The sequence below is a fragment of the Sceloporus occidentalis genome, unplaced genomic scaffold, assembly GCF_023333645.1.
Source record: "Sceloporus occidentalis isolate IW3139 unplaced genomic scaffold, rSceOcc1.0.p SCAF_36, whole genome shotgun sequence".
In the NCBI taxonomy this organism is placed as follows: domain Eukaryota; kingdom Metazoa; phylum Chordata; class Lepidosauria; order Squamata; family Phrynosomatidae; genus Sceloporus; species Sceloporus occidentalis.
In genome coordinates this window covers 3,323,710-3,348,435 of record NW_028317016.1, presented here as the reverse complement: position 1 = coordinate 3,348,435, position 24,726 = coordinate 3,323,710, and the positions used below count along the sequence as shown (strand labels likewise).

Below are 24,726 nucleotides of genomic sequence, written 5' to 3'. Positions count from 1 at the left end.
TGCTGAAACCTGGCTAGCTGCCCCCCTTGTGTATTGATGCTGCCAGCAGTATGGGGTATGCACATCACTTACAGTCACCCTGTACCAGCATGTACAGGCTGACTTGGCATGATAGGAGTGTGATTGCTAACAGCAATCGCAGTCCCATCATGCTTACGTTCCAGCATTTACGGGTTGCCTGGGTATAAAAGGAATTTTTTGTCCAATTTTGGTGTGTTACTTACTTTTAATAAAAGTGTGGTTAACACACACCAAAATTGGACAAAAAAAATATAATAACAATATTAATTTATATATGATTTTTGACAGCACACTCCTATCATGCCCAGCCAACCAGTACATGCTGGAATCTGGGTATGCCTGAGATTGCTGTTAACAATCTATATATATCTATATTAACATTGTTATTAATTTTTTGTACAATTTTGGTGTGTAACTTAATTTTATTGAAAGTGTGGGATTTTTTAATTATTTTTAAAGGTGGGGGGTCATTTTTGGTTTCGGCTAAGTGAACCCTAAATTTTCGGTTTTGGTCCAGAATTTCGGTGTATCCCTAGGATAAATAGAACTATTTAATTTTTACTTATGCAGAATCCTGAATTTGTAGTCACAAAACTTTCTAGGCCCAGAAATCAGTGAGAGGAAAAGTAAAGGGTTTGTGTCATTTACTTAATTTTAATCTGCATATCTTATTAAAGGCCATATTTTCTCACAGTGAAAAATGAGTGCGGCCCTCGCACGTATACAATTCTGATGAAGTGGCCCACTGCAGAAAAAACTTGGACACCCCTGATCTAGCCTGTTCAAAAGTAAATAGTATAAAAAGGAGGGCGAGGAGTAACATGAATTGGGTACTGTAAGCAATAGAAGTGTGGGATGGTGGGTTGAATAAAGAATATAATGAAAATTTTATTTTTAAATCACAACTACAAGCAAAATGTCAAACATAGCATTATACCCATCATTGTGCTGCTAAGAATAATGAGATAAAAAAAGTTCTTTTTTTATTGCATTTTGAACAAAACAAAGAACATAATAACCATGTCAGGACACGACAGGGTAAACACCTTGCACTCTTGATTGATTGAGGATACTAACCTGAAACCCCATGGAAGCAGCACTTCAGCCAGAGAAACCTGCCTAAGCCTAAAAGAGACATCGATATTTGAACTAAAATGAGTAGTAATGCAAAAGAACAAGTGGAAACACTAGAGTTACAATCACACAACATTCATGTAATGTGAAGACTTCAAACAAATTTAGTAGGAGAAGAATGAAAGAAGCGCAGTGGAAGAACCATCATTTGAAAAGACTATCATCGGTCACATGTTATCTAAGATTCCTTTGAAAGACCATCTTCATCATCACTAATATGCATTCGCTCTTCAGATACTCCACTCTCATCAATATTTTCCAACTCGTCAGCTCGCTGAATTAACAAGTCTTCCAGGTTAACACTAGGTAGGGTGTTTTGCTCTGGATAAATCCAAGGCTTGAAATGTGGTTCATGTTTTGTTTTCCATTCAGGGTATTTCAGTCCAGCCTTATAGATCTTTTTCATGGCCTAAAAACAAAGCAAATTATCAGAACTAATATTAGCCCTTTTCATGATGAATTATATTTAGCATCTAACAACTCCTTATGTTTGTTTTGCAACTGCAATTCTCCTAGTTCTTGTTCTTTTCTAAATTAAATACATTTCAGGGCTGGTGCTACCTTCAGGCAAGGTAGGGGCCGGCCTAGATCACACTGAGTCTGGGGGGGGCACCTTGTCGCTGGTGGGCTAACCTGCCTGTTAGGGTTCAAGGTGGCTCCATGGGACCCTGGCAACACTCTTGCTGCCCCAAAGTCATTGGTGGATCCAGTAGAGAAAAAGAGGTAAGTCCCAACATCCAGACATACCTCTTTATCTCTGCAGTAAGAGCCTGCTGAGGCATCACAGTGAGTGATGTGTGTGAGTTGCTTGAGTGCGTGTCTTGGTATGTTTGTGTGTCTGAGTGGGCATGGTAATGTATCTGAGTGACAGTGGTATAACTACAGGTGTTGCAGCAGTTGCAATTGTCCAGGGCGACACCTTGTTCCTGTCTACTCGTACCGGTTCAAATTTGTTTAAAAATCTTTTTGGGGGGGGGGGGCAGCATTTCATGCTTGTACCCAGGCAGTACAATGTCTTGGGCTGGCCCTCACCAGAAGTCACTGCTGAGTGCCTCCTGGCGCTCATTACAAATCAGTCACACACTCAAGAGAGCTATGGAATGTTATATATAATAATAAGTAAGAGGAGCGATATGGAGAAACTAGAGAAATGGGCAGAAAGTGGATGAGGCAGGGGAGAAATTATAAGAAAGGGAAGAGAGAGTGTCAGAGAGAGTGTGTTTTGAAAGCATTTGTATGTTAGGGCAAGCGTAAACCAGGATGTCTATGTGTAAGGACAAGTGTGCATGTGTATGTGTGTAAAGGCAGGTGTGTATATTTGCCGTTAGGCATTTATAAGAGTAGTGTATGTGTTTATTGTGACAGCCTATCCATTACTGTTCCTGTTCTGGGCCTACAGGGGATACACTATTAATAAAGGGGACACGTGTGATTTTTTTAATAACACATGATTTATTTGTTCTATACCCAGAGCCGGCCTTAGGCGTTGTGGCGCCCTGTGCGGACTACTCCTCTGGCGCCCCCCCTCACTACCCCCCCTCTCTGCCCCTTCAAACTACCCGCCCTCTCTGCCCCTTCAAACTACACCCCCCCTCTGCCCCTTCAAACTACACCCCCCCCTGCCCCTTCAAACTACACCCCCCCCCCCTGCCCCTTCAAACTACACCCCCCCCCCCACTTACCTTGTTGCTGGAGTCCTGCGGTGAGAGCGGGAGATGCCGGCACCGCAACGGAGTTACGGAGAGTAAGGGGCGCCGAGCGGTTGCCGAGAACTTCACGAGCAACCGCTCGGCGCCCCTGACCGGGACTTAGATTTAAGCATCGTTTTTTTTTTTTAAACTTTATTTAACATGAATGATGTTAAATAAAGTTTTAAAAAAAACCACAAAAAAAAAAAACGATGCTTTAATCTAAGTCCCGGTCAGGCGCCCCTGCAACCACGGCGCCCTGTGCGGTCGCACAGGTTGCACACCCCTAAGGCCGGCTGAGTTTGTCTGTGATGATGTGATTCCATATGGTGTTTTGATCTATAACTCAGCATCATGTACGGGGTAGAGAAGTCTAGCACAGTGAAGAAAAGCACAAAGGGTGCAGTCTTCACTGGGAGGGGGGCAAGCCATGTGTATGATGTGCTCACATGACTCGGCCCCCAAGTACAGGGCACAAAGGGGTGGGGTCAAAGGGGATGGCAAATTTTGCCTAGGGTGCCAAAGATCCTTGCACCAGGCCTAAAGCACAATAGAATGGAACATTTGTTTAGCTTCAACATGTTAATACAAAGGTATTATATGATCAAAAGGAAAGATGTCTAAAATAATAATGCTGTTGAAGTTTAGAAATACCATCGGTTCTGAACAAGATGCAGTGGTTACTAGAATAAGTGTCAGATTTTTCTCCTAATTATATCAATATCCACACTAGTTTTATTGATTTATTTATATTTTAAAAATAAAACAGATACGCATTTTCTGTTGACATCAATACATCTTGAAGTTTGAAGTATACAAAACAAACATAAAATTTGCACTTTGTTCTTAAGTAACATCTAACATACCTTTGGGGCCACAAACTGTGAAACTTTATTTACAACCCACTTTGGTAATGAACCTAAGGGGGAAAAAAAGGATGCAAATTAAATGTTATTTATTGTATCTATATGTATGTATGTATGTTAAGTGACAATATAAATGGTCTAACATTTCTAGTCACACAGAGCAGATTACATATAGGGATGATTGAATGTAGAAAAATTGAAAATATAAATGCATTACACACACACACAAAAAAATAAATAAAAAAAAACAGTCATACTGGACTCAGATTATTTGGGCAAATATATAAATATTGCTCAGTGACTAAATTGAACAGTGCCATCTTATGGTCAACTACATTTATTTCAAGCTCAGCAGAGCTGATGAGATAAAATGACTATTGAAATGATAAAAAGGTTTGTACCGTGTTAGACGTTGAAAAACAGGAGAAAAGTATAGTTAAAATGATACCATTTATTGGGTAACAAAGTTTAATTGCAAGCTTTCAAGACCAAGTTGTTAGGTCCCTTCCTAAGGCATTAATGAAGCTAAAACAGAAAGCTTGCAATTAAACTTTCAGTTAGCCAATAAATGGTATCATTTTAACTATAAAATTACTCTGAAACTGATGCATGAAACTGCTAATATCTGTATGTCTGAAAAATGTCCATCTGCGCTAGAAATATCCAATACTGCATTTTCTCAAGATGTTTTTTATATTAATATCACAATACAAGACCTCCTTTATTGTGTAAACTACATGCTACATGTTCAGTATATTAGAGAAATATGTGTCCATAGTAAGCACGGCAGCGTTTTCCAATGACAATACTTCAACATGCTATGAAAAACAATGGAAATATAATATATAGCCCCCTTTAAATTTGGTAACAAATTAAACATTAAACAGATGAGGATGAAGATTGAAAATACTCAAATACGTTTTTTGGTGTAGTAAGTGAGAACAAAATGTTTAATGCTTGAATCCAGTAAAATATGTAAACATACAAATGTAATTAAATATACATTAGAAGGCATTTGCAAAATGCCATTTCAAATGTTGGTAAGATTCAACCCCAAAGGAATCCAATCTTATTTCAATGACAGCAACATGAGATAGCTTAAGAGATGCAAAAAAATGGTTACAAGGACACAACGCTACTGCAGTTTCAAAATACATAGTTGAATAATAAATAAATAAAGGATCTGCCCTTCTATTCTGACCATTATCCTGACAATTTATTCAACTTCCCCTCCTAAAAACTGCTCTCCAGCAACCTTTTGTATTCTTACCAAGTTAGTATTAAAAAGCATGTATCTAGAGATATTTGAGGCCCATCTTTGTCCTTGCCTGCGCATATTATTTCTAATACGGATGGTTTTTAGCAATGACAACTGTTTTTCTTTTAGGACAGCCTGGGAAGGATTATATATGTAGGAGATCAGTGTTTTTTCTTTCATACCAACTGGATATTCATGTGTAGCCCACAGCATGCAAGCCTTACGTCAAGGAGCAAACAGATGCTGATCGAAGAAAGAGTGACAGACCAAAATTGGTTGATCAGGAACATAATCAAGAACATAAAATGGAATGATCAAGCTCAGTTTGTCAGCAAATAAGGCTGATGCATCTCTTAAATGAGATTCTGTGTGATCTTTTCTCAAAAGGAACCTTTTGTAGATGTTTATACATGATGTCTACACATGAACCTATTATTGTGATGTGTACTAAGTTATAGTTATACTGGGTTATAACATTGAGAAGTACATTTTTCAGCAAGATTTTCCATGGACACGTAGGGAATCGAGTCTTGGTGACTTTGTAAAATAGTCCTCTTCCTCATTCGTGAGTGCTGTCTAAACAAAATAAGTCTAATACATACCAGAATCTACCCTTTGTCAAGTCTATCCTATCCCAAACTAAACAGATTGGATATTTTCTTCTGTGATCATACTCACAAACTCTGATTTTGTGCTTTTGTATTGCTGTTAAAAGAGCTGCCAACACATGCAAAAAGTTTGGCATTTCTACACCTAGCTGGAGATACTTGGTTTTCTTACCTTTTGGATCCACTTGTGTTAGGTAATATAGCACACAGCTCTTGGGTCCATTAGCTTTAATGAGATACCCAGTCTGCAAGGAAACTGCTCTCACAAAGTCTTTTCGGGGAGGGTGCTTCTGCAAGTCAATTGTATTTTGGTTAAGGTATTTCTCAAACAACAATGCGATCAAGGCTTTGCATAGTTAGACAAATTCATCTTAACCTAAACTTGGGGATAACACATTGTATGGGAGCTTTCAGGTGCTAAGGTTGGGTGAACTGCTAATCCTCTCAGGAGACCAATTGGTGCTAGGAACTATAAAATACATTTTCCATTAGTTTCTGTAGTTGTGAACGACTTAAGAGAGTATCAACCGTGAAAAAAGACTTAACCCAGCAAGTCCAAACCATTAGAGAATTCCTTAGGTCTAATTTTGGACTTTAATGACTAGACCCCATACAGAAGTAAGGCAGGACAAGTGGTAAGAAGGTAAAAGAACTGAAAGTCGGGAGGTTAACATGCAGAGACAAAGGTGGTGTTTTTCACTTATGAGGCAGGTATCAGCTCAGCATGCTGTGTAATATTAAAACTCGTCAGCCAAATTGCCATGAGTGAGTGCCTTAGATGAGGATATGTCTATATAAATAATTTAACAGGAAAAATCGTCACTGCATAGTTACCACAAGAATTGGCTAAAATCTGCTGAAAGACTAGGTGACTACTCATAATACGTTTTTTTTATAACACTGCAGAACTATAGTCGTGTGAAAAAAAAAGTACATATATGGTTTTACATATCAGGACATAACAATCATCTGTTCCTTAACAGGTATAAAATGTAGTTAAATACAACCACAGATGAACAACAACACATGATTTATTCAACAAAAATAAAGCCATGCGTGGAAAAACCAATACTTTACTTCTTCCATAGGAATTAAGATGGTAAGTAGCAAGACAAGTGCTGCTAATCAAATGCCCTGGATCATTGATTATCACCTCTATAAAAGCTGAAGTTTTAGCAGGTTGCAATATGTAATATGTCATGTGTCGTCATTCATCCGAGGTTGCATTTACCTAATTTTTAGACCTAATATATAAAACCATAGAATAGAGGGTGTACTTTGGTTTTCACACAATTACATATATGTAGTAGCCCTAGTCAAAGGAGTTATCTCGCAAAGGTGGTCAAGATGGATGCCTCGGGTAAGATCTGTATTTGAGATTGTGGTCCACTTAACATGCTAGTTATCAATAAGGAACAAAAGGTATCCCTCTCCACACACAGAAATATATAAGTCTTACCGGGTGTTTTACAGAATAATTTATTATCATGTAATCGTTTCCAAGCGGCAACCAAGAACGCAAAGTAACAAAATCTCTGTTTTTTAATGGACTTGGACACTTCCCTGTAATAAAAGAAAAAAAAAATAAAAATAAAAAACAAACAACTATACCTTTGAAGACGACCTTTTAAGACGAAAAAAAAAAAAATGGGGAAAGTTTTTTTTGGCTGGACATATGTAAAAACTCGAATGTGCAAAAATAATCATTAGGTGGATGATGGAATATGATGAGAACATGAGTAAACTATTAACAGATTACTTATTTGCAAACTGGGGGAACCAATTAGCCTGTATAAAAAACATGTATATAAATACTGAAATACTGCGTTTGGATAAAATGGGTTTTTAAAAATGAAAAAAAATGAAGAAATTTTACTGCAATGTTCAGGACAGATTGGTGCTTAAATGGTTAAATCAAAAAAGTATTAAAGTGCCCGTAGTAAAATACTTTGGAATGTCAAAAAAATATCGAAAAACATATACTTTTGTTTAGAAGACCAATGTGCAGTATTCTGGAACTACATTTACGGATTGAGGATTCTTGGTATTAACAGAATATTCATCAAGCCTTTCTAAAACTACCAGACAGCCAGTAGTTAAAAATACAATCCAATTTAGCATTCTATTATTTGCCAAAGTGTTGGAATCCTACCTCTGTTAATACATAGAAAAAAACCAAGTCACAACAGAAACAACATTTTAAACATACTAAAAGCAACACAAAAAACTACACATTATTGCCGAGGCTTACCATTTTATATTTTTTGTAATAAAGATTTAGATTTTTATGGAAAACTGTGATACATAATAAACCATTGTTTCATAGAATGTTTTATTATAATAAACTGAAATTGACTACTGTGAATGTGGGGTGCAATGTCTCCATAGTTTATGAGCTATAAGGTATACATGAAAAAGTACATATTATATACTGTACAAGATTTTGATAATTTTCATATAATAGTTACATAGATTGCTTGGAGGAAACTAGTCTCTTAAAGCTATTTCAACTAAAACTTTTAAAGAATACAACAGAAACATTTTTTTAAATGTTGTTTTTTTCTAACTAAAAAGCTAGAGAGTATGCTATAATATTATTATAAAATATATAATATTTTAGTACTTCTTATAAAAACTATAAGTCATAAAGGACAATGCTAAATCATGAAAACCAATGGAATCATGCTATTAAACACTCAAAATTCATAACTTTGTCCAAAAACTGAGACAATATGTGAAAAGACAGCGGCAAAACAAAAAGGCAGAAAGAACAGTTTAAATTTCCTTGCTGCTAAACTATGTACGGAAAGATTTTGTAGGTTGGGTTATGATGCAATAACCTATTATTCTAAACATTATTGTACATATGACTCAGGTTGAAGAAAGATCTGTTCAAGAGCCAATGATGACATAATCATCATAGGGGCACAAAAATGCAACTTCAGTATGTTTCGGCCTCGCTAATCTGATTTACCTCTCTGCATTCAGTCTTTTCAGTTTACCCATGTAATAGGTTATACTAAAATATTAAATGTTATATTTATTAGGAAAATATGTGCAAATTTACAAAAAAAAAATAAAAGCACCAACAATGCATTTATTATACTGTTAATGTTTAATAAAGTTTATCCTAATTCACATTCTAAGTTTATCCTTAGAATTCACATATATTTTGGACTTCATGCTTAGAAAATCTAGGGATTTTTAAGACCTATAAATACTTACAAGAATAATACCCAACATCCGCATTAACTGTCAGTCTGCCAATGTCATAAGTCTCTATCATGTTGGAATCCCATTTCCTACGATAGCTCGTGTCATGGAGAACATCATAAAGCACTTCAGCAGAAACATCTTTGCACACGATACACATCTGGGAAAAAAAAACGAAACAATAGAGATTGACTAGGTCAAGGTACATAATTCAGAAAATCCACAATAATTAAGATTACTATATTTCAAAGACACATACATTACACACACAATCATTACCCCAGTTCAATGCCTTTTAACATTTTTTTTTTTTTTTTTTTTGTGTACCTAGCCTATTTTTCCAGGCAAATGTATTTGGTAGGAGTGTGTCTTGTCCTGGAGTACAGATCAAATCTTTAAAGTTCATTAGATGCACAAAAACAAATCTAAATGCTTCCAAATGAATTTGTATTATTCAACGATTTGACCTTTTTACAAGCTGTAAAAATCACTTTATATTACCTGTCTCATTTGTTTAAGGTTTGGCAAATAGAAAGAAAAAAATTTAACTAAAGCTTTCTAATACAAAGAAACATATTTAAAACATACCGTATTTGCTGGAATATAAAACGAGGTTTTTTCCTGAGCAAACACTCTGAAAAATACCCCTCGTCTTATAATCGGGGTCGTCTTATAATCAACTAGGTCTGACTATGAGACTAAGATCCAGATCCCCCGCAGCGATGCAGGGGACCTGGATCCTCCTGTGTCCCCCCCCACTTACCGGTACCTCTGAGTCCCCGGTGCTTACTCCGGGCAGCGTGTAGAGCTCTACGCGATTCGCGTACAAAACTTCCACTGCAGCCGGGAGGAGGTGCGGTTAGCAGCGGGGGTTGTCTGCGTCCATCGCGCAGACCTTCCCCAGCTGTCAGAGATCAGAGTTCCCCGTGATCCTTGACAGCCAGGGAAGGTCTGTGCGATGGACGCAGACAACCCCCGCTGCTAACTGCACCTCCTCCCGGCTGCAGTGGAAGTTGTCTACGCGGTGTTTCTTTACACATACCGTAATGTAATTAGGCAAGGATATTTTATTAAACTAAAGGGTATTGTGTTCCTCAATCCAGACCTTTCATTAAACACTATGTAACCCTGTTTTATATGGGAGTTAATATCTTACAGTAGGCAAAAAAAACCCAAAAAACCTTACATTGACAGACGTAGCAATACATGCAAATGATCATAATAGTAATTGCATTAAGTTAAATGGTAATCTATTTTGGGACACTTACAATTATCTCTTTTCATATTACATTAGCAATGAGGTTCCCTTCCTCATTTGTAAAGGAATAAGCCACTGGGTCATATGGAGGCCATATGTTTTATGCCAATCACCTCTTTATAAGCTTTTTGGCTAGCATTGCTCGTCCTAGTTTGTTTGCTTAGCAGTAAGTAGAAACTTTCACCTAGTAACCTAAACTGATCCATGGTATCAAGTAATCAGAAATAAGATGTATTATTCATGAAACCCTCCTCCACTTTGTCTGGGTCCCACTGTGCAGGAAGTGACAGCTTCCCAATGAATATAATGTCAACAGCCCTTCATTAGGGTCACTTGAATATTTGATGAGCTCAGAGCTCTGATGCAGAGTAATTAGAAGCTTGCCCTTTATATTGCCTGGATCTTCTTTGTTTTGATTATTTCTCGCTTTTATTAATGCAGCAGTTTAATCTCAGTGGGCGAACAGCTACGAAAAAGAGCTTGAATATCAGATGTCTGAAAAGCTCTTTGAACTTATATTAGACCACAGTTGGCCCCATGTGTGGAAAAACCTCAGGTTTCTGAAGACAAACAAGGACAGTCCTAGCTTTATAGGATTAGAAGGCAACATCTGGGAATCTATCCAAGATTGGTAACAGTGATTGATACAAAGTGCCTAGCTTATTTTCAGTTCTACACCAGACAGCATATTTTGTGTCATGCTGGTGTTTCCAAATGCAGGTACCAAGCAAAAAAAATGCTATTTTAACATTTCAGGAAACTGTGATAAATGAATGCCCATGAAACATTCTGGGAGCTAAGAAAAAGAGGGACACCAGGAAAGAAAATTGGCAAACGGGAGTTTTAAGACGGACAGTTGGAAAATTATGTAGGTATTGTGTTAGCAACTAAATCAAAGTATACACGCATTATTTCCAGGGTTGCCAAAGCGTTAATACCTTAAGGCAACGTTTTTAGACACCCCTGACCCACAGCTATAACTAGGGAAGTAGTTGAGATGACTAAGTGGTCCTGGTACTTTAAGCCCCAAACAACATAGCATGGCCGCCAGCTAGATACGTGCTGCTGCACATTATTTACTTACACTCATTCAAAATGTCAAATCTGTGGCTGGAGAGGCTGTATTCGTAAGTATGCAGCCCTACTGGCAACCCACTATCTCCTGGCGTGTCAGATGAGCCTGGCTTTAACATTGGCAGAGAACGCTACCTCCGGATCACCTCGAAATTACTTTGGAAGGTGGGCATTGCCGTAGAACTGTACGGTGGTGCCGGGCTGTCTGGTGGTTAATGAGATTATACCCCTAATCCTATCATGTCTTGTGTATAAATATCTGTGCCATCTTTAATAAACTTTTCTGTTTTGTACCCTACACTAAGTCTCGGCTAGTACTTAAGCAGTCGAGCTTTCACTGGCAAGGAAGAGCTCTACGGAGCTACTCAGTCCGAGTATGGGTCTCTGTCACACCGGTCTGCAGTGGTCGCTACTGTTGTGGACATGGATTGCGTCGTCCATTATTAGTGATTCACGTCACAGATGCAATATCTGTATCTCCCTTTGGATAAACCACTCCCCTAACTGTGGCATATATTATAATATCAATTAGTTCTATTGTTTATACTTCTATTGTTTAAGAAGTGCATTACTTCTACCACCAGGTAGCACTATAGAGTGAGTAATGTGTACATCTATTGTTTATCTAAGACCATAGATAATGGCTACCTACATGAAAAGCCATGTGGGCTATGCCAGGAACAATGGGATATCAGGAACTCCAGGAAGAAGGGGGAGGAGCAGAGGAGACTGGAAGGACAGGAAGGAAGCAGCATGGCAGAAGCTAAGGGAGCTGTGAAAGTTTGCCAGAGAAAAAGTATGAAATAGAAAGCTGCTCTTCCATCTTGGGCGAGTTAAGTGCCAAGAAGCTAGGACTAGTTAAGTGCCTAGTATTGTAACTAAGAATTAGAAAACAACTACTGAAAGAATCCTTTAAAGTCTTCTATATGATCCTGGTATCTAGAGCCATTTTGGAAACTGAACACCAAAGGAGTGATTTGATATGCTGATACTCTCTGAAGTTAAGTACATATGTTATTACAATGTTATTAGAATATAATTGCTGACTGTCTGTAACTTTGTTATGGTAACCTTTTTTCGATATATTGTTTTTACCGCTAGAGGTATTAATAAAGTATATCATTATACATCATAACATCTGTTGGTATTCGTCTTTACATAATTTAACTGTATTCCTGAATCAAATTTATTGTTGTATTGTTAGATGTGTTTTGTCTAAATTGTGTATTTAAATATTAGCATCATTTTGCATAAAACAGGCCACGACCACAACAGCTACCCATCAAAAGTGGTCCAAGGAAGAAATAGCAGTTAACCTGGCAAGGGCCCGGGAAACGGGAGTTCAAGGCTCATTGATGCACATGAAGGGGAGAAAGCTGACTCATGTGGTCAAATCCAACAGACGAGGTACTGTAGCTCAAACTGCTGAAAAAGGCAACGGTGATTGTGAGCATAATGGGACCAGGAGCAATGGAAGAAGGTGGCATGGTCTGATGAATCATGTTTCTTTTACATCACATAGATTTCCAATGCTATAATCAATTCGCTTTTCTCTTGTGCTCTTCTGGTGATAATCAGGGGCGTTGCTAGGTACTCAAAAGATCCCTATCTCTACTCTTATTCATTATTATATTTGGCATCTTTTCCTCCCATCTCTCCTTTGCCTCTCTTCCAGCAACCTGCATACAAGTTAGCACACATTATTTCACACACTGTGTACTGACGTACTGACGTACACACTTGAATATACAAACCCACGCATCCATGTTCATACACAAACATACATACATGCATGCATGCTCACAAACACCCCCCCCCACAGCTCAACTATAGATTTCCTTGGCTGCTCATGTAGTGCGCAAGCACCTTTTCTTTACCCATGGGGTCACATGACCAAGCTCTGTTCTCCATAGGCCATGTGGTGAGTGGAACCCAGGGGGGACAGCCCCATGTATGCCACAGTTGCTAAGCACTGGGATATGGCATCTTTACCCAGCTCTCTGCATTCATTTGGGGAAGGTTAGAGGAAGAGCTATGATCTCTCCAACCAGCATATACCCCCAATTGTTTCCCCTTAGCGAGACCCCTGGCGACGGTTGCAGCTCGTTTTGTTACTCGTATATTTCTCTCTTTCTTTCTCTTTCCTTTTCTTTATTATTTTGCCAGTGCAGGTCTATACCCAATAACTACAGCGGGAAATGTGGTCCCGATTTCATTCTCCAGGGTCTGGGATGAGTTGGAAAACCACTCTATAATTAAAGCACATCTTAAATTACACATGGGAGAATAGACATTCAAATTCAGTGGCCATTTTAATACCAAATGTATATTTGAAATTTGAAAGCTCACAGCCTTTTTTTATGCTGGCGCAGAAAGCGGCATGGTGAATGTAACCGTGTGCATCCCCACACCCGCAATGTCGTAGCATGTTATATAGGTAAGCACATATTTGATGACCACGTAGGAGCACTGTAGGTAATTACGTGCACGCTAACCTGACTCAACAGATCATCTACTTCAGGTGATCATGTATAATCATACGCTAGAGATTTTGCTATGACAGTAAAAATATAAATATAGAGCCCCATACTTACAAGCAGATGTTTATATAAGAGTACTGTAAGATTTTTTTAACCACAAAATACTGATTGTAAAAGTATTAAAGTGAGCCTTGGCAGACTCTTGCTCATATAAAAGTGTGAGCCTTGTTGAAACGCATCCACCAGGTTGACAACCCATCTACATCTGGGATACACCTTTGTTGTTCCAGTATGGAGGCAACCGAATCTTGTAATCTCATTATATTCATTCATAATGCATTAGAACCTGACACGGGTGCTTTGAAGGCACAGGCAGTGTCTAACACAATTAGTCACAGCCAAGAGGAAACAGACACTGCGTCTTTACATGGATACCAGTAGTACTCCTTAGACCTACTGCATTATCTGAATAATTAACGATCTTACTGCCTATACAGCGCTGAACATATCTTGATGTTGTATAGCCAATGCTGTGAAAACAGAAGTAATTGCATTAAAAAGGTGCCCATGATCATTTACAATATATTAATATAATTAGGGATGTGCATTTCCTAGGTGCAACCACTATCCCAGTAATTCTAATTTTATTTTTAACTGAAATAGGGCTACTGTAATTTTAACATTTTGGGACTATAATTAAATCATCTCTATTTTGTGTTTCAGTTGTAGTTCTACATAAGGTCACTAGGGTGTCTAGAACAAGGAGTTTGAGAAGTATTTAAATCTGCACCCGTTGTGTCTCAACTATGAACTTTTTATGTCTTTTTATGTCAGATAGGGCTGGATAATCCACATTGAGTGTATCTTCGTATCAGTTAATATTGGCCCATACGTAGCAGGCCGTGTGCTTATATGCCCTTCATATTATATGTTTGTCATTTATATTTTAAAATGTTTGTTCATTTTCTGTTAATTCCACACCCTAGCTCATCAAGTGTCTAGTATAAAAAGTGCAAAAGGGTCACCCATTGTCCCTCCTGAGAAGTTAATGCACCAAATATGTTTTCAAATTCTCATAGTTTTATAGCAATGTGCATCCCAAAATGATAGTAGTAGTTTTCCAGGGGAAGCAATTACAGTGCAACACTGGAGCTAAAAGTAAGTTATAGGCTGCAAAAACAGTTCTGCATCTTAGTGGGTTAAATTTTAAATCCTTTAAAAAGTGTCTTTAAGAAAACATAAGCAAGCCTTGCTTATATTAAAGGAATGGTTTACACAATCATTAAGCCAACTGTCTTAGCTTCTATTGATCACTTAATGACAGAGTGCCTTCTTTTTATCATGCTGGTGAAGGAGACCACAATAAGTTTTTCCATTACATTTTTGTTTTTTGGGATGGATGTTTAAAATAATCACACTACCCTACATTATCAAATATTACAATGGTCTTCTTTCCAAAACCTTCATATTTTTTTCTGTTTCTTCTGCCAACAGATGGTCCACTTTGGTTAACCTATATATACCCAATTTTTATTTCACACACGAATAGTTCTTTATTTTTGCTGACAGGGTGAATTTCTGCTCATAAAAAAATATGACTAAACCTGTGATTAATTGAAAGAGCGTGAATTCTGCAGAGCATGCATTTCATTGGCTTGCAAAATTAGACTCAGCAATATAGTCTTTGGTAAAAAAATAAATAAATGTTGACTTTTATTCTGGAATAATTTTCCCAGTGGCCCAAGGGACCAGCATAGGCAGACATTGTGAAATCGGGTTAAATCCTGTTATGTGAAAAATGAAGTGTATGTAGGGTGTATGTGACTCCTAAACTTTCAAATTCTATTGGCCTTCCATATTCGCATAGCACAAATGTGAATCATTGCCTATGGGCCTGACCTGTGCAGACTGAAACCTTCAGAGGATACTATTTTGAGCTCCTATAAAGAAAAAAACAAAAAAACATTACCTGTAATGTGTCAAACTAATGACCCAATACAAAGAGTTACAAGCACTATGTCTATGAGATGCTCATTTCTATATTTACTATTACTGGACAAAACAAAAAATGGATCTCCCTACAGAAGAAAATTAACTCTGTTTAGAGTGAAGTTCTATAAAGCAACATGAAAGCAAATAATTGATTTCTTGTACATCAAATATTTTGATGTCTGCTTATGTTCTTTTTCCAATTTGCTATAATCATCGCTCTTATGTATTAAAATATCCATCTCTTTCTTTCTACAGAATCCAGGACATTCCAGATTAAAGTAGATAAAATATATTCTTTGCAAAGCGTGTTTATAAATGGGCTAGTTTTTTGAACTAAGAGGAAAGGTGCATTATGCCACTTTAATTCATCACTGTTGTAGAGTATTAGGGGACAGTGAGATCTAAGAATGAATGACTGTTGTGCTTGCTCTATTCATTATTAAGACATGAAGTATGTCTTCTAAAACCCGGATAAGAAAACACTTTAAAGATGATGTTACAAAACAGCTCATTATATTTAGTTATATTTCATAGAAAAAGTGCCCTTTTTTAAAGATGTGCTGCAAAATAAAAAGCTATTATAAGTCTAGTCTTTTGAGTAGGGAGAAGTGGCCAGCTATATTTGTTATTTATTAAAATTCTGTTTATTTAAAAGACATTGCTACTGCAATACATACATTGTCAAGCTGACTGGTGTATTAGCTTCTAATGCTGTATGGCAGGACATTCTAGATCTTTGGCAGGTGGTCCAGGGTTGCAGGAAAGAATGGATAAAGCATTAAAGTGGATCTGTCACTCTTCTTAATTTTGTGGCTGATTCAGTACACCAAGTAAATCCGTGTAAAAGTATTTGCAAAATTAAAAGAATGTGAGTTTCAAGTCCACCTTGTATATTTTCCCATTAGAATTGTTTTCCCAGGGTTGGACTGGATTTCCTGGTAGGTGACCTTCACTGGGGCTGCTCTTTGAGGCCTGCAATTTTATACGTGTGGTCGTGGCCATGGCTGCCCATGCATTGGTCCCCACTGCCACATGCATAATTACTCCCACTGCCATGGTTTGTCTCTATTTGAAAGAAAAAATATTGGGACCAGAACCCAATGTATGCATAGAGCGCCAAAAAACGACACATGAAATGTGCGTCTGGCATTCAATTTTTTCCACAGCTGGTTTTAATACCATCCGGGCATCTGTAACAAGTTACACTGTTTTGCATGGTATGCAATTAAAGCTGATTGACAAATCCCCAAATCAACCAGATTGCACAGTTTGCAAAACAGGCGTAAAGTCATAGCAACCGCTCAACTATTCCAGACAGCAGAAACAGCTCATTCACCAGAATAGCTTTTTATATATACATGTCTTTAAATAATACTTTATATTCCAGATGTAAACAAAATTACGTGTTACAAAAAAAAACCCATCAAAACATTATTTAATTTTTTTATAATCAAATGTCCTATTTGTTGTGTATTTTGCATACAATGTATTACACAACAAAAACAGCCTTGGGTTATGAAGACAGATGTTAGACAGAGAATGCTGATCCTCTTTTCCTTCCGGAGGTTTTCCGAAATGTGTTATCAGGATAGGAGGTATTATTAAGCAAGATGAATGGCAACAGTCCATAGGGGCACGTAATTAATTATTTATCCTGCAAGATAAGAATTGTCTAACTGGAACGATGGTATTTTCCTTAATCCAGCTGTTTTATGCGCAAGCTTATAAAGCTATTTAAGAAATTATGTAGGAAGGAATTTTCTACACACGTTCCAAGCTAATCAGTTTGGAAGACTAATCAGTGGCCAGAACCATTCTTACCACACAACAGTCAAGTCCCCCAAATATTTTTTTACATTTTTTAAATATTAGAATCTATTTTACGTGGACTCCAATGCATTTAGTACATTCAAATTGAGCCATATACCGTGTAATTATTGGACTTCTGTAAATAGATTGGACTTCTGTCTCATTTAAATCTTCCCCAGCTGCCTGTACTGAAATCATTAATATCTACAGGTTTTCTTCCCAGTAGCACCCCAATTTAACTCAATGATGCAGCAGCTAATCGTATATATGTGGTGTTGTATTCACCATGGATGCTGCCATTGGCCTAACCCATGCTAGAGCTCAAGCGCTCCTCAGAGCAGACCTCTGAAGCCACAGTCCTGCTAAAGAGGCTCCAACCCTATTGTTTTAACGAATAAGACTCAAAAGGAGGACTGCAAAGGAGCATTGATCAATCATCTGTGAAAGTAGAGTCAAATGTTACAAATAGCAGTCTATAAATTGTAGTGAACTCAAAATGTTTAAAAAAAATATATTAACATACGTCAAGTATAGTTTTGGCAGATGATATGAACAAAATACAAAAACAAAAATGTAAAAAAAGTTTAGTGTTTGTTTGAATTCTTAAAATATATATATATATATATCATATTTTATGATTCAGAATTTGCAATTACCAAGAAACATTTTGGACTTGTAGATTTAATATGAACTTTCAGAAAAAGAAGCAATAAAGTAGTATTGCCATTTTAAACCATTTTACAAAATAAATGAATAGCAGTAATTTGGTGAAGTACATAGTGATTATACAGGCTCTACTGCGGAAACATGATGTACATACCTGGGTACATTCAGGCTCTGGCTACTATATGTTGAAGGTAAAAAGAATAGGAGCCACACCTTCCAAGGAAAGACGAGGCCCCCAATCCAACACACCCCAGACCAGATCCAAAACACTTCGGTGTCCACACTCGATTGTCTCAGTTTTCCTGGCAATGGGGAGCATGGGTCACTTGGGGACATCCATTGCCTCCTTTTGACACAAGCATTGCAAACATGGCTATTTGGGTAAGGCACATGGGTGGCCATGCCTCCCGAACATTTCTGGGACTGGCCCCATCCATCCCCAACACATGTGTCCTGATTTGGATACCTCAAGTGTTGGGTGGTATGCATATATACTGCACGATGACCACATTTCTGTTCCTGGAAATTTCCTCTAAAAACAAAATTATAAAGTGCCCATGTATTTTTCTTGAAATAGTTTCAGCGCAATACATATACAATATATGGACAAGAGTTTTGGGACACCAGACCATTACACCAACAGAGAGTTTTATGAGATTGCATAACAGCTTCCTGTCTTTTGAGAAAGTTTGCTCAAGATTTTGGTGTGTTTCTGTGGGAATTCTTGCCCATTCATCCAGTAGATCATTTGTGAGGTCAGGCACCGATGTTTTACAAGAAGCCCAGCTGGCAATCTTTGTTCCAGTTCATCAAAGGTGTCAAGTTCTTGCACACCAAATTCATTCAACCATGTTTTTATGGGCCTTGCTTTGTGCATTGGGGCACAGTCATGCTGGAATAGAAAATGGCCTTCCCCAATTGGTTTCCACAAAGTTGAAAGCATAGCAATGTCAAAAATGTCTTGGTATGCTAAGAAGGACATACTAAGCCATTTTGGACAATGCTAACACAAAACATGTTAGTTTTACATGTAATAGATGTAAGATTGCATATGGTCACCAAAACCGTATTTTTCAGTAGTAAGGTAGTTTAAAGTCTTTAATTAAAGTCATTATGATTTTTCTTTGGCTCAAAAAAATAAATAAAAATGTATGGTCACCCAAACTTTCTGGACCATGGAGGTATCTCCTTTAAAGAAAATATTGTAATTATATTTTTAAACCAAAATTAGGAACTATGTGAACTTGACCAATCACATTCTAATCCTGACCACCAAGTTCTTTTGTTTTTATGAGGGTTTAAAAATGAGGTCACACATACATTCTTAGTTTTGTAATATAGGATTTAATAGAAAGAAAATTTGATGGCCAAGAACAATCTGTTCCATCCAGCCTGCCTGGGTGTTTATTGCCACAAAACCCTCAAATCGTATTTAGTCCTTTGTCTTGGCTTATATGCAGGATGTCCTTATGCCTATACCATACATGTTTAATTTCCCTCAGAGAATAATTGTCTATCGCCTCTGCTGGAAGCATGTTCCCCTTATCCACTAGTTTCTCAACGAAGTAGAAATTGTTTGCACTAGACCTAAAGGCCAAACATAAATACCAATAAATGGATTGACATACTCATTTATTTCAGGTATTAGTTGTGTATAAGCCATGAGCTGTTTATAACCACCAAATATTCTAATTTTAATTAATTTTCATAAAATGTACTAGCAAGTATATTATTTGTTTACTTTAAATTTTATTTATCGGTTTGTAGAAAGTAATTAAGACTAATTATTTACAGGCTCCATAAATTCTTAGTGTCTCCAAGTTGCTTTTTCTGCAGAATTACTTTAATAAGAAACTGCCACTTGTCATCAATCATCAGAACACAAAAAAAAGACTATATGCCGCATTAACATTTTTAAAGTATTCAACAATATATGAAGAAGTGTTTTATGAAATATGCCATATATTTTAAATAATGCACCAAATCCCCTCTTAAAACAATTAAAAAAATATTTAGATATATATATATATATATATATATATATATATATATATTCAATCATGCTAAATATTGAAATATATGTTTTATGATGGAGGTTATGGAGAACAGAAATGTGAGTTAAATATGCAGGGAAAAAGTAAGGTATCCTCAAGTCTGCTAATCTGCTTTTGTATCAAAAGATGGAGTCGTTTGCATCCTAAGTTAATTTCAGTTAAAATAATACTAAAAGTTTTTGTATGGAAAAATAAAGGACGTTACAATGGATCAGTTCATCTTTCAATAATGATCCTACTGAAGTAGCTTAAGAAGTCAGCACAACAATTGTCACTCTCACAAACTTGATTGACCTAGTACTAGATCTCTCAAATTCTACCCCTGGCGAATCGGAGCACCAGCGTTGGAGCCTAAGAGGTAGAAATTGAGGCTCATCAGCAGAGCAGAGTGGCAAAATTGGGACTGTCCCAAGCAAAGCGGGGACAGTTGGGAGCCTTGTTGTACCTTCATGGAATGGTTCATTAGACTAAGCTGCTTTTTTTCTAGAACAAATCACATCAGGACATTAGCTTACACCAAGGCTATTTTAATAGCTTAAAGTAATGCTTATAAGTAACACTTATACACCTTCCTCCAGTGCATCAATACATATTGAGCTCTAAAAAAATAATGTATGAAGAGCAATTTTGATGCAGTGGTAAAGGTGGAGCACGCATTACTCTGGTTGCTGCAGTGATTATACTACATTTACAGTTTTGCACTAATTTTTTTTTTTTTTTTTCTATAGTGCACCAAGTTTTTCTGACATTTTTACAATGAAGTCCATTGTCTTTTGGATTTCATATATCTATATAACACCCTATATATATATTATAAGAGTGCTTCCAGTTTATGGATATATTTTAGGACATCAATGATAGCATTCTGAAACTTTGGGGGGGGGGGGGGAAACCTTCTTGACCCCATTTTAGTGCATTTGACAGCAAAGCCAGAGTTATCACTGCAGATGTAATGCTGTATTTATTACCATAGCGAGTACAGGGAAGTTACTGCATCCTGCACTGCCCTGGTGAGGTTACAACACAGCTGTAGGCTTTCTGATGAATAGCTCTGGGTTCTTACCTTGAGTTTCTTAACAGCCTTGCTGCTGTCCTGCTCCTGACTCCATACAGTCACTCCCCCCTTGCTATACTGGCATTGCCAGCCCTCCAAATGCTCACACTGCTCCCGAAAAGAGTTAAAATCTGCATCGTCTGGTATATGCACCATCTTCTACAACACAAGACTGAGCACCTTGTAGTCCAGCAGGAATAGGCAGGTCACCTCTTCCACCTCTATTTCTCTTGCTTCTTCTTTATTCAGCTGTACCTAAGAAATGACTGCAGTAAGATAAAAGAACTTGGCTCACTTTAGGCTTAGCACATAAAGATCGTATATTCTTCTATTTCCATTTCTGATTGTCCATATTCAGGGTTGTTTTTTTTTTTTTTAGAACACACCTGGTTCTACTTCTCTGCTCGTCACCTTGAGTGGTGCTCCTGAAGGTATGCCAAGATCGTTCTCTGTCGGCTTTACTCTGGATCTATGCTCTAAGAACTGCACAGAAAGCTAGTACTGGAATTTTCCAATAAGCATTGTTGGCTTGGCTCAAGTTTCCACTACCTAAGCTCCCTAACCCTATATTATTCAGTAGGTAACATCACACAGGTGTCTTAGATATCTCACCCTGCCCATTTCTTCCACTCCCTCCTCTTTCTTCTCCCAGCACACTCCTCTTTCCACTGCTTCCTCTGTCTCATGATCTGCATCGGTCTGACTTTGCAGCAGTCACGGATACAGCTGATTGCTGGCCAAGCTCATCAGCAAGTCTATTAAACAGGCATGTAACTATGCATGTTACAGATAAGCATGGACATCATGGCTTGTTACACTGTGTACTGCAGTATATTCTAGAACTGGCCTGGATACCGCAATAACACTGCAGAAGGCAGATTATGATTTAAACACATACACATATACACAAACAGCACCCTTTATACCCACTGCTTTAAAGGCATGTGCCAGCTGTACTGAAAAAAAGCACTTACGTTGCCTTGGTAACGCGTACATCCATATAGCTGACATCGCTTCATGCATTGCAGTATCGCCTTGCTGCAGAACAGTGCTCCTTAATAAGTAATCTTTCCAGCGTTGAAACAGTTAATAGACGATTTAACCTAAAATATACTTTGCTGTTCATGCTGAGCACTTAATCTACTATGCAATCCTGACAATATTTGTTTTTGGTTTCTAAAAGTTTTTAACCCCTTCGTGAGGATGGCTGATTTAATTTTTTTACCCTTTGCGACGATGGCTTTAACATTTCTGCGGTGCTCGTGTTTAGCTGTAATTTTCTTCTTTCTCGTTTACTGAACCCACACAAGAAGGCCTGTCTCCAGGGCCGGCCGAAGACTTAACGCCGCCTGGGGCGAAGTTTAAAATGCCGCCCCCCGCCGACGCCGGGGGGGGGCGGCATTATCTACCCCCCCCACCGGTACTTACCCTTAAACAGTCCTGCGGCGAGTCTCCCTGTGCTGCCACGGTGCCGGCTTGTAATGCTGAGCACCGGAAATTCACGTCACTTCCGGCGCTCTGCATTACAAGCCGGCACCGAGACCGAACAGGGAAACTCGCCGCAGAGGAGAGAGAGAGGGGCGCCGAGCGGGTAAGCGAAAACCACTCGGTGCCCCTCTCTCTCTCCTCCGCTTCAAAAAAAACAAAAAAAAAAACGCTTGGGGCGGCAAAGTGCCGCCCCTTCTGAAGTGCCGCCTGGGGCAATTGCCCCAGTCGGCTCCATTGTAGGGCCGGCCCTGCCTGTCTCTAGATGTTATTATTTTAATTGTATTATATCATTCATAAAGCATGAAATATGGTGAAAAATTGAATTGAAGGACTTTTTCTGACTTTTACTCATCTATATAAGCTAATGAAAAAAAAGCCGCTAAAAAGATTGTACTACTTGTCCTGAGTTTAGAAATATTCAATGTTTTTTTGTGCGCACTACAGGGCAATAATTACAAGTAGCCCCCATGTGCTATTTGGGACATCTTTAAAGCCTGCCAATGCAATTTACCCCATCAAACTATATACCATATTTATTCGAATATAAGATGAGTTTTTTCAGAGCAAATGCTCTGAAAAATACCTCTCGTCTTATATTCAAGGTCATCTTATTATCAGACCTTAACCCCTTCAAGACCGGGATGTACCTGGTACTTCCTGGTCAAAAGTCACCGCCAGACCGGGACGTACCAGGTACGTCATCAATGATATCCCCAGCGATCCGTAGCAGCCAATCTCCCTGAATTCTGTGCACCTGATCGATTTGAAGTGAATTATGAGCACGGAATTAAAATATTTAAAAAAAAACTGCGGTCTTCAACTAAAGATGCAGTATACAAACGCCGTTCCTGAAGGGGTTAAATAGAGGTCTGACTACAGGGGACCTGGATCCTGCTCTCTGGCAGCCATTGAATGTCTGCACGGTGTGTGGACATCCTCCACTGATGCCCGACACTTCTGCTGGGGCTTCAACGAAGTTCCAGGTAGCTGCGCTGCAGAGGAGCTGGATCCTTCTGTCTGGCAGCCTATGAACATCTGTGCGATGCGCACAGACAACCTTAACTGTACCCCGTTACTTTCGCTAGGGCTTCTACAACGGAACGCCGTCATAGAAGCCTGGCCCTATAGGTTGGCAAATAAAAGGAAATAAAAACAAGAAATGCATTTTTCCCAATTAACTATTAAATATATAAAATAGTTTACATGTGAATTCATATTTACTAGTAAAACTAGGGTAGTCTTATATTCACTAAGCCACGGAGCCTTCAGCATGTTTTTATCGGGATCACGACAATGTATAACATCTGAGTGCAAACGTTTAAGGTAAATTAGGACTTTTTTTTCATTTAACTGGCATATTTAATCCCTCCACATTCCACGACAATAAATAAATCGGGGACAGAGAATCATTTGTATTATTGGGTTACATTGTGTTATAATTAACTCTTTTAGCCGAACAAATTTTGTTTGCTTGTTGTAGAATCACTACAGATACCAGAGTATTGTCGACTTATCTGTGACTGCTTACGAGAAGTCTTGAAATAGCAGAAGCCTGTGATTGTTATAATCTAGGGATAAGATTTTTCTATACGCTTTCAGGATCTTAATATTATCATTGTAGTTTAGAATTTGAAAAATGACCACGGATGGGAAGAGGCAGTAACCGGTTCTTGCCCTACCCAGTGGACCCTTTCAACCACCAGTTCTCCCTGGGGATACGCAAGCCACGCAAGGACTTAGGAAGCCAGTCGGTGACCAAGTTGTGCAACACTGAAGCTATAACCTCCTCAGCTAAGCCGACCTAATGCAGATTATTACGCATGCTTCGGTTATCTAGATCCCCTATGCAGTCCTGCAGGACCGTGATTAATGCGTCATGAGAACCAATTGACGATACTGCAAATGCATTACCGTCCTCAATATTATATACTCTCGATTCCAACGCGGTAAGACAGTATCAGTAGACGCAGACAGATTTTCCAATTTAGAATTTAACAGAGGGGAGATGATATTGATCACATCTTCAGCTGTCAATCAGTCCCTTGGGCAGGAATTATGTCTGC

At 38.2% G+C, this 24,726-nt stretch overlaps 1 protein-coding gene across 1 annotated transcript; it reads right to left on the bottom strand.

Annotated features, from left to right (window-relative positions):
• Positions 1 to 1,333: 1,333 nt before the first annotated feature.
• On the bottom strand, positions 1,334 to 21,331 carry LOC149297856 (START domain-containing protein 10-like). Its single transcript, XM_089488069.1, has 6 exons — positions 21,185 to 21,331; positions 8,801 to 8,948; positions 7,035 to 7,138; positions 5,748 to 5,865; positions 3,710 to 3,762; positions 1,334 to 1,564 (listed from the first exon to the last, which is right to left on the bottom strand). Exons 1-6 carry the CDS (start codon positions 21,329 to 21,331, stop codon positions 1,334 to 1,336), a joined length of 801 nt encoding a protein of 266 aa, XP_089344195.1.
• Positions 21,332 to 24,726: the final 3,395 nt, after the last annotated feature.

Coding starts and splice junctions, on each gene's coding strand:
- LOC149297856 (XM_089488069.1), bottom strand. CDS start 21,331: ATGGTGCATATACCAGACGATGCAGATTTTAACTCTTTTCGGGAGCAG. Junction 8,949..21,184: donor AGGCTGTTAAGAAACTCAAG/GTAAGAACCCAG, acceptor TTTTTTTCCCAG/ATGTGTATCGTGTGCAAAGA. Junction 7,139..8,800: donor GGATGTTGGGTATTATTCTT/GTAAGTATTTAT, acceptor CTTTTATTACAG/GGAAGTGTCCAAGTCCATTA.